Below are 10552 nucleotides of genomic sequence, written 5' to 3'. Positions count from 1 at the left end.
AGCGTCGGACAGTCCAACAGACAATATAAATTAAAAAAAAATAAATACAATTACAAACCAGCACATATATGATACCCAGACTCAAACTGAAGTTCCATCACATAATGATAGACACACATACATCACATGGAGTTCAATCCATATATAACAATACATTGTCTTGCACAAAGTTTGAACCGTCCAACAAAGTTTGACTCCGAAAGGTTACATGAATGCACATCCCAAAAGACTAGTAGTTTATGTTTGAGGCAGCAAGGTTTGTGCACAGTCACTTGTACAAACTAAAAAAACCAAAAGTCATGGTTCCAACAACAGAGCACATCCATCAAGTTAGGTGTGGAGAACCATTTTCTAGGAACTCAAGGCAAAGACTCGTGGCCAGCACTTCCTGAAAAATATAACCATAATTAGGCAATGTAAATTTGTACAATACTAGTTTGTAATCAACAAAATGATGCTGAGAGAAGCTAATTCAGACTAGAGAAAGATTAGTTACTTATTAACTCAAAATACATGGGTTTTTAACAAAGTCATTACATATTCTGTTCTTAGATCTTTACAAACTATGCATACACATGTTGTCAAAAAAAGATGAAATATATATATTTGTGTGCTAGGTGTCACTTCTCAGTCAAAGTATATTCCAGGTATGTAGCTATGAGCCTCTTAAGCATGAACTTTGGATTTTGTACTACTATGAGACTACAGTTTATGATCTCTAATAAAATGTAGTGATTGCCTTCCAAATACAATCCTATGTGCTGAATTTAGTCACTAGGTTTTTACAGATGGTCACTGAGTTTGTACATAGTCAGATGACTGTAAGTTTAGGAACATACCTGCAGTGCCCTTGAGAGGTGTACTAGATGCCTTCTTGCCTTCCCTCTTCTTGCATTCCTTTACCTATCACAGATGGTTTAATTAGGAACATTGGCCATGCATCACAGGTAAAACCAAAATGAAAATTATATAAGTCTAGTTTATTACTTTACTAGGATCATACCCGTGCGTTGCAACGGGAAAAAAATAGACCATAATAATTTAAGTTTGCATCATTACATGTGTCATAATTACCTAAAATTGATGTGCTTGAGTGTAATACACACATCCATGTCCTACAATCCTCTCATTTTGCATACATAATAATATATAAAAAGGTTCACACACCAAAGGTAAAACTAATAATATACATATTCATGGACTACAATCCTAATTCCTAAGCGCCAAAAGAGTGGCTCCACCATCATACATGGAAACAGCTCCGGTTCCTCATCCACTATCACCAGAAGTGCTTCCTCTTAGTGGTTTGGTGCGGCTCCTGCTCCTTGCAAGTGCTATCACCAAAGTGGCACCCTAAAATCCCTATAATACTTTTAAAAGTAAAATACATAAAATCTTAAATTGGAATGAGGGCAATAATCTGCATTGGAAAGCACATATACTTTACACTGAATAGCAAAAAACAACTAATAACTAAACAAATAGAGTGAATGATCTTTACATAAGTTATAAGAAAAGTTTCTATTTATTTGATCCCATTGGGCATGAGCATCGACAAAACAGGATGGAGGTCAGGAAGTAGATTGTTGGAGCCAAAAAAACACCCACCTGGAGCATCTCAAATTACCAGTTGTATACCTGCTCCTACCAAGAGCAAATGATTTTTAGTATCCATGATTGATCACATTTTATTTTCTACTAATAACTAACTGTAAGAGGATATAAAAAATGCTTGATATTGTTGAATCATTTACATTCAGATTTCCTGCTGCTTGAGCTGCTCCCCCTGTTTGTTTGTTGGTGCAGCAAAGAAAAGTGTCCTGTTTTTATTGACCCGATATATAAAGAAAAATGCATGCACAAGTTTTCTTCCATTCTTTCTCCTATAAATTCTACTTTCCTGATAGACGTTTGATCCAGTTTGAATGTGGGAAGATGCAGGGACACGCTATTTTGTTAAGGCGTTTGAAGTCAGGCATAGGGCCTTGATATTTACTCAAATCACAAAGATGCTTGACGCCTTCAAAGAGTTCATAAACTTATATGGGTATACATATTTTCATTTAGATATAGCACACCAAAGTAGGGAGGATGAGGAGCACAAGGGCTAGAATATTGTAAGAACCTGCTTTTTAGCAAATAATTAACCATAGTAAAATAAACAATAAGTTTCTCTTAATTACATTAACTTGTTAATTTAATACACCTTGGCATGGACATATATAAATCGTATGTAAATTCTTGGAGCTATGCAGATCAATATAGCTTCACAAAATAGCACACAATCATTCTCTCACATCTAGTTGCAATATAGTAGTATATTTCACTGCAGCTACTGTTGCCATACCCTGATCATCCATGGAGAGGGGCAATTGGGTGAGAGTAAGGCAGCTGACCATGGAAGAAGTCAAGAGAAGTAGCCAGGTGAGGATCAACCACATCGAAAAGAAGAAACTTTTCAGTAGTCAAGACCTGCAAGGAGAAAGCGTGCTTGTTGAGGGAGAGAGTGAAGCTAAACATCACCGGGATTAAGGTGAGGTTTATTTTCACATGCACATCTATAGAAACTTTTTCCTTCTCCACTAAGAGCACGATACACCTACCATGAAGATAGATATTTTGACTGTACTAGTAGAGCATAGCTAACAAATACTAGGTGATATGTTTTGGCCAAGGAAAATGTGCTAGCTGTAATCAGAACATGAACTAGTATTCTCCTTTTTTTTGTGTGCAAATATACACATAAATAGTTGAATCTGGGCTAAAACATTTACAAAAGAAACTTTCACATCTACATGTAAACTGACTAGATGAACTGAGTTTGAGGATGCAAGAGTAGGAGCACTCACTGTCAGGTTGTGGAGGTTGTCGCCGGACTTTGGAGTCATGGTGCTGCACACACGGGTCTTCTTGGCCCTGTCCTGGGCATCACGGCCGCCAAGCACGGCACCGTGATGGAGCAGGTCGCCGCCGGCCGCCACCCCCGAACCTGCACACATTAGAGAGGAAAAATCGAAGGGGAGAAATAGATAGATAGCAACTACAACTTTTGGGGACTTGATTTGGGGTACAAATCGCTGAAATACTCCAGCCATGGGGGTGGATTTGGTACAGCCACCTTGGGCGCCATGGCTGCAGAAGAGGGAAAAAGGAAGCAGAGCTAGCAGAGAGAGGAGACGGAGAGTGGGCAGTGCGTGTGTTGCTCTGTTGACTTGCAAGTGCATTGGGGCGCCAAGCGGTGGCGCTCGGGCTCCTGCTCGCCGCGGTGAGGACGCGGACGTCACAGGCCCCTGGTGAGGTCTACGTCGGAGCTCTCCATGGCCGGCTCGACGACGACGAGTGCGCGAGGGCGAGGCGGTGGCGGCTACCTAGAAGCAGAGGGGGAAGACGGCGCAGCGGCTCCTATTTATAGCGGCGGCGGACGGTTGGGGAGGTTACAGCGGCTCCTGGGCGTCCGTGCTTCGGGGAGGACACGCGGTGCTCATCGGCGTCCGTGCCATGGAGGCTGAGGGCGCGATGCGGGTGGCGGGGCGCAGCTCTGCCCTTGGGGAGGCGGCGGCGGCAGCCTGGAAGAGGCAGGGGGCGCGCCTCCTAGGGTTGGGGCGCAGGGGAAGTTCGCGGCTGGGCCTTGGCTGCTGCGCGGGCCGAGTGGGATGGCGAGCAGGCCAGCTGGGCCTCGCGGCTGCGCAGGGGTGGAAGGTGGGGCCCATTTTCTTTAGCGTCGGACAGGCCAACGCTATATCCAGTTTTAGCGTCAGATCGGCTAACCCTATAGATCAATAATTATAGCGTCAGACAACAACTCGCTATATATGACTTCAGCGTCAGATCGTCTCTCGCTTTTCTTTATCGTCAGATCCTCCAACGCTTAAAAAAACATTTACCGTCAGATGTCTGACCCTAAAAAAGTGTTGTGGTGTAGTGAAGAGCGCGAGAAAGCTCGTGAAGAATGGATGCAGGCAGAGATTCAAAGGCAAGTGCGAGCAGCACTTAGTCAAATGACGAAAGGGCAAGGTACATCACAGCCTGAGGTCAATGTTAGCCCCCCAGGCCAGTTGAAAAGCAACTGCGCATCCACGGAAGTACCAACCATTCAGGATGACACGAAGCTACACTTCCCCGTGGATGATGTCACAGAGGCTTTTACTACCTGTGAGCTGCATGTACCAGATGGAAATGCCACCAAAAAGGTGGCTATCGCTGTTGTCAACCCTATCGACCGAACGAGAACTCCAAGAATCCATAATCGAACAGTACCTGGTGGATATGCAAGCGTCTCGGTTGATAGGGTTGAGAAAGGTTGTGGCAATGTGCCACTAGACATAGAAGGGGGAGACGGAGAGAAGACCTTAGGTGAAGCTGAGAAGACATTTATTTGTTGGCGCAAGCGCTTCATAATTATTCCTCAGCATAGGTTTGTGTGTGATTTTACTTCTTATATTATTTATTATGTATTGAAATTAAAAAAAAGTTTGCTCACAAAACTTGTAGTTGTTTTCTTTGCAGGGACTCCTCCAACCTAAGTCCAGTTCTCTCCCCAGCACATCATAGTGCTGCGGGCGGTGACAATGCTGGATCTCCACCAACACCAGCGGTGGCCACACCGACCCCGCCACCGCCTCCACCACGGTCTCCACCTCCTCCATCGAGGTCTCCAACTCCTCCACCGAGGTCTCCAACTCCTCCACCGCGTTCTCCAACGCCAAAAAGATCGGCCCCACCACCTCCACCGCCTGCACCGCCCTCTCCAAAGAGTGCACGGTCGGTCCCATCGCCTCCAAAGCGAGGTAGTAAGAAGCGGTCCGCCCAAGAAGGACCGAAGTCATCTGTCCCACCTCCAAAGAAGGCTGCCTCAGCAAAGAGAGCTAAGACGCCAGAAAAATTACCTTACGAAAAGAGTGAAGAGGAGGTAATTGCTACATCCAAAGCTGTGGTCAAGCAATTTTTGATAAAATAAAGGAGGATAGGAAAAAACGGCTTAACCCAGAAAAGCCGTACTTTTATGTGAAGCCATCGGAACTGAGGCAGAAGGTGGCGGACCATCAAAAGAAGCAACGCGAAGCTCAGAAAAAGCCAGCACTTTCGGACTATGAGCGGTCTCTGGTCAAGTCTTCACAGCCTACTAAGAAGAGAGTAGGAAAGGGGGTCCCACAGCTCGGAGAAGTATCAAAACCGGTGCCCCCTTTGATTGTGCCAAATCAATACGGCTGAAATGAAGACTTGATGCCAAAGAAATCCTTAGCGTTGTCTGAGCTAGACTCGCTTGAGCGTTACTTTGGACAGAGCGGTTTAAATATGGAAGAAATTGCCGCCATTCTTGGATGCCAAACATTTGAAAAAGCCGAGGTAGTTGATCAATGGAGGGCAAGATATGAACCGGGCAGGAGTCTATTCGACCCTAAGCGTTTACACGAGCTCGGCACACAAATGTTTGCAATAAACAAATGGTGCATTGAGGCGTCTAAAAGGGGAGATAATTGGATTTCTGTTCGTATTAGACAACATCACTACTACCGTGGAGATGACATCATATACGTGCAGTTCGAAGAATTGCACCAATTATGCCACCTCGACGCTCTTGACAAATCTCTTGTCAGCTGCTTTTGTCTGTAAGTATTTTTTTCTTTTTATTATACTTCTAACTTCTTTAATTACATGTATATAATCCTTACACACTTAGGATTTGTATGTATATATGTAGGCACCAAATGAGAGAGCTCAGAATGAAAAATGACAATAGTATTGGGTTCGTTGACCCTTATATTGTTTTCAAGGCTCCGCAGGCAGTGTGGACAGCAGAGCATGACACAGAAGTCTGCACCAATCTTATGAGGTTCTTTGTGAACCAAAAAGAAAAACAAAAAATACTCTTCCCCTTCAACTTCGAGTGAGTTATATAGTTATTAAGTGTATGCATATTTTATTTTACATTATAGGACTGACTATATATATATGTGTGTGTAAACAGCTTTCACTGGATACTCATGGTCATTGAAATTCCCAAGAACCGGTAGATAATTTTTGACTCGATGAGAAAACCACAAGAAAATTATCAACAAATGGTAAACATTATTCAAAGGTACGTAATGTCGATCTCAGCTACAAAAATATCATAATATGACTCTGTAATTATTAGTTCACGATCCGCAATGGCTGTGTATAGGGTTTGGGAAAGATTCATTGACTGTGAACATCTCAGTGGATGTAAAGCGCCGCTTAACATAATACATCCACAAGTAAGTTCTACTAGCTAACAAACTTTTGCTAACTTTTAGCCTTCTTATTGTCGTGGTCGTGAATATTTTTATATATATATCGTACAGTGGTGTTTAAGACAAGAAGGGGGGAACAATCTATGTGCATATTACGTGTGCAAATTCATGATGACACAAGTCAATCAAACACCCATAGAGACGCTCAGAGTACGTTACATGTCTCTTTTCATTATCTCCTGAATTATATTGAATAACTTAGATAACTAATACCTTTTTTATTTATTTCAAATTAAAGACGGAATGGCTGAGGGAAAAGGTCCTACAACAAGACCGAATCAAAGCTATCCAAGAGACGATAGCAGGATTTCTCCGCGACCAAGTGATCAATCCAAACGGCGAGTTTCACTTCAACGGCAACGAAACTCTTATTCCAAACAACGATGATCATTTGTATCGTTTGTAGACATTGGGAGAAAAAACTCTATGTATATATGTGTTACGAATTTTGTACATATAAAACTATATATATACATAAAGCTTTTTACATATCTATTTAATTTTTGATGTGGTCTATTCATTTTATTATAGGCAAAGCTTAATTATTAAGCTAAGCCTATAATTTTCATTTATATATGCTTAATATAAATATATTATTGTATCAGAAAAACATGTATTGAAAAACCTATTATTATATATTATATATAAACAATAAACAGAACCGAAGAAGTGAACCAAAAAAAAACCCTTTAACACCGGTTGGTAATGGGTCCTGCAACGTGGCAGCCCTGGCAGGACCCTTTACCAACCGGTGTTAAAGGGGGGGCCTTTAGCCCCGGTTGTCCGAACCGGGACTAAAGGGTGGGCCTTTAGTCCCGGAAGGGCAGCACCGGCTCGCTCGGGAACCGGGGCAACAGGGCCTTCTCGACCGGTGCTAATGCCCGACGTGTGGCAGTGTATACATAACAAAACATCCAACAGTAACTTCGAAGAGCATTTATTTAGTTCTACGAAACACCGAATGATGCATCCTGTAGACTCTTGAGCCGTGCGTGATCAAGCAGCAGACATGGACTCAGAGCCATCGCCGCCGCTGCCGCCGATGTCAACTTCGTCATCCCCTGGCGCGGGGAACATGCCATTGCAGAGCCCGTCATAGAACCTGCACACCAGCTCGACGAAGACCGGCGACTTGAGGCGCTCCCAGCACCGCAGGAGCTCCTCCACGTCCTGCAGGTCCCTCGTTTTCCCCTCCTCCACCAGCATCTCCATCAGACAGGTCTCGAAGCTCCGGCACGCCTCCTCCTCTTTGTCCCCGTCTTCTTGTCTGCCTGCGCTAGCAGCGCTCCTCTCTAACCGCAGCCGCGCCACCACCTTCATGTACGCTGGCGTCTCTGGGGACGACACCGGCGCGACCACCGGAGTCTCGTGCACCACTATTTCCGGTGCCGGTGCTGGCCCCGGCGCGGCCTCAGTTTCTCCTGTAGAGGTCGCCGGCGTGGTCGACGTCGGGACCAGCGGCCAGAAGACAGCGCGCACCGATCGGAACGTCTTGCGGCCGCGACGTCGGCGGCGCGAGCTCATCCTGGCGGCCGCTGCCTTCCGGAGGTTACGGAAGCGGAAGGCCCTAATGGAGAGCGCAGCGGATACCGGGACGCGGAACAGCCGCGTGAGTGCTCGTCGGCATGGCGCGAGGATGCCGCACGTCACGCAGGAAGGCGGCTTGTAATGAGACGAGCAAACATGCATCTTTTCTGAGTTATATTACTGCTAGACTAGAAACTGATGGGCACGCAGCATCAAACTGTTGATCGATTTGGAACGGGACCGCATGTTTGAGCTGCATATTTGTAGGAACCCGATCGAGGTTTGTGGTGTGCGTGCCTGCTTGTCGTTGCAGCGATGTGGTGTACACGTTCATACATATATAGCATTATTATATATGCAATAAGAATTGGGTAGCATTATATGCCATGATAATTGGTTGCCACTAAGAAGTTGTGACCCTTATATGAGCCATTTAATAACGAATGTGTGCCTACACATATGTTTGCCAATATTAAATATATATTAGCAAATCTGTCTGTGCATCGCAACAGCATCTTGTGACACGCTCACTTTAATCAGTAAGCTTAAAGATATATGTTACAGTAGCATCAACAACTCTTCCAACACGTATTCGAATATGATGCTGTACGATCGTCGGAGGTGGAAATGTGTATCCTATAGATAGGGAAAAACATTAGAAGAACCAGTTGGCTGTTTGATGCATTGTTTTTTTTAGAATTCGAGAGCTATTGCCCCGGCTTTACAATTAACATCGAAAAACCAAAGTCTTTTACAGCACAGTTTAAGAAGCCAAAAGTCCACCAGGACCCGAAAGTTCAAAGCTCAACATTAGAGCTGAAGACAACCAACGCATAAAAACTAGAGACAACCATCCCAAAACGATAAGTTAAAGAACCAACAACCCAAGAGCTGTGACCAACCAGCCAACTCAGCCAGAGAGAGATGTGTTCAGCGCATTCCACCAAGGCAAATCGATCTTCTTCTCTGCATCTTCCCCCAGCTTGTAAAGTCAAATCACTTTTCTTTCATCACTTCTCTGAATCTTCACACAATGCCTTGAATGGTGGTATATGGGAGCCACAGAGTCTTGTTTGCTGCTGAATTGATCTTGTCTATACATTCTTTCAGAGAGTCCTTGCACTGCAGCACGTTCGGGCATTAGCACCGGTCGGGAAGGGCCTGTTGCCCCGGTTCCCGAGCCGGTGCTGCCCTTCCGGGACTAAAGGCCCAGCCTTTAGTCCCGGTTCGGGCAACCGGGGCTAAAGCCCCCCCACTTTAACACCGGTTGGTAATACCAACCGGTGTTAAAGGGTCCTGCCAGGGCTGCCACGTTGCAGAACTCTTTAACACCGGTTGGTATTACCCACCGGTTGGTATTACCAACCGGTGTTAAAGGTTTTTTTTTGTTTCACTTATTCGGTTCTGTTTATTGTTTTTATATAATATATAATAATAGGTTTTTTCAATACATGTTTTTGCTGATACAATAATATATTTATATTACACGCATATTAAGCATATATAAATAAAAATTATAGGCTTAGCTTAATAATTAAGCTTTGCCTATAATAAAATGAATAGACCACATCAAAAATTAAATAGATATGTAAAAAGCTTTATATATATATAGTTTTATATGTACAAAATTCGTAACACATATATACATAGAGTTTTTTCTCCCAATGTCTACAAACGATACAAATGATCATCGTTGTTTGGAATAAGAGTTCCGTTGCCGTTGAAGTGAAACTCGCCGTTTGGATTGATCACTTGGTCGCGGAGAAATCCTGCTATCGTCACTTGGATAGCTTTGATTCGGTCTTGTTGTAGGACCTTTTCCCTCAGCCATTCCGTCTTTAATTTGAAATAAATTAAAAAGGTATTAGTTATCTAAGTTATTCAATATAATTCAGAAGATAATGAAAAGAGACATGTAACGTACTCTGAGCGTCTCTATGGGTGTTTGATTGACTTGTGCCATCATGCTTTTGCACACGTAATATGCACATAGATTGTTCCCCCTTCTTGTATTAAACACCACTGTACGATATATATATATAAAAATATTCACGACCACGACAATAAGAAGGCTTAAAGTTAGCGAAAGTTTGTTAGCTAGTAGAACTTACTTGTGGATGTATTATGTTAAGCGGCGCTTTACATCCACTGAGATGTTCACGGTCAATGAATCTTTTCCAAACCCTATACACAGCCATTGTGGATCGTGAACTAATAATTACAGAGTCATATTATGATATTTTTGTAGCTGAGATCGACATTACGTACCTCTGAATAATGTTTACCATTTGTTGATAATTTTCTTGTGGTTTTCTCATTGAGTCAAAGATTATCAACCGGTTCTTGAGAATTTCAATGACCATGAGTATCCAGTGAAAGCTGTTTACACACACATTTATATATAGTCAGTCCTATAATGTAAAATAAAATATGCATGCACTTAATAACTATATAACTCACACGAAGTTGTAAGGGGAGAGTATTTTTTGTTTTTTCTTTTTGGTTCACAAAGAACCTCATAAGATTGGTGCAGACTTCTGTCTCATGATCTGCTGTCCACACTGCCTGCGGAGCCTTGAAAACAATATAAGGGTCAACGAACCCAATACTATTGTCATTTCTCATTCTGACCTCTCTCATTTGGTGCCTGCATATATACATACAAGAGCGTCGAGGTGACATAATTGGTGCAATTCTTCGAACTGCACGTATATGAGGTCATCTCCACGGAAGTAGTGATGTTGTCTAATACG

General features: G+C 43.3%; 1 protein-coding gene across 1 annotated transcript; it reads right to left on the bottom strand.

Annotated features, from left to right (window-relative positions):
- Window positions 7041-8029, bottom strand: LOC8061290. Its single transcript, XM_002439523.2, has one exon. The coding sequence runs from the start codon at window positions 7959-7961 to the stop codon at window positions 7269-7271; it is 693 nt and encodes a 230-aa protein (XP_002439568.1). The 5' UTR covers window positions 7962-8029; the 3' UTR covers window positions 7041-7268.

The sequence above is a fragment of the Sorghum bicolor genome, chromosome 9, assembly GCF_000003195.3.
Source record: "Sorghum bicolor cultivar BTx623 chromosome 9, Sorghum_bicolor_NCBIv3, whole genome shotgun sequence".
NCBI lineage: Eukaryota > Viridiplantae > Streptophyta > Magnoliopsida > Poales > Poaceae > Sorghum > Sorghum bicolor.
The sequence above is the reverse complement of the archived record's forward strand: the minus strand, read 5'-3'. Positions and strand labels throughout refer to the sequence as shown.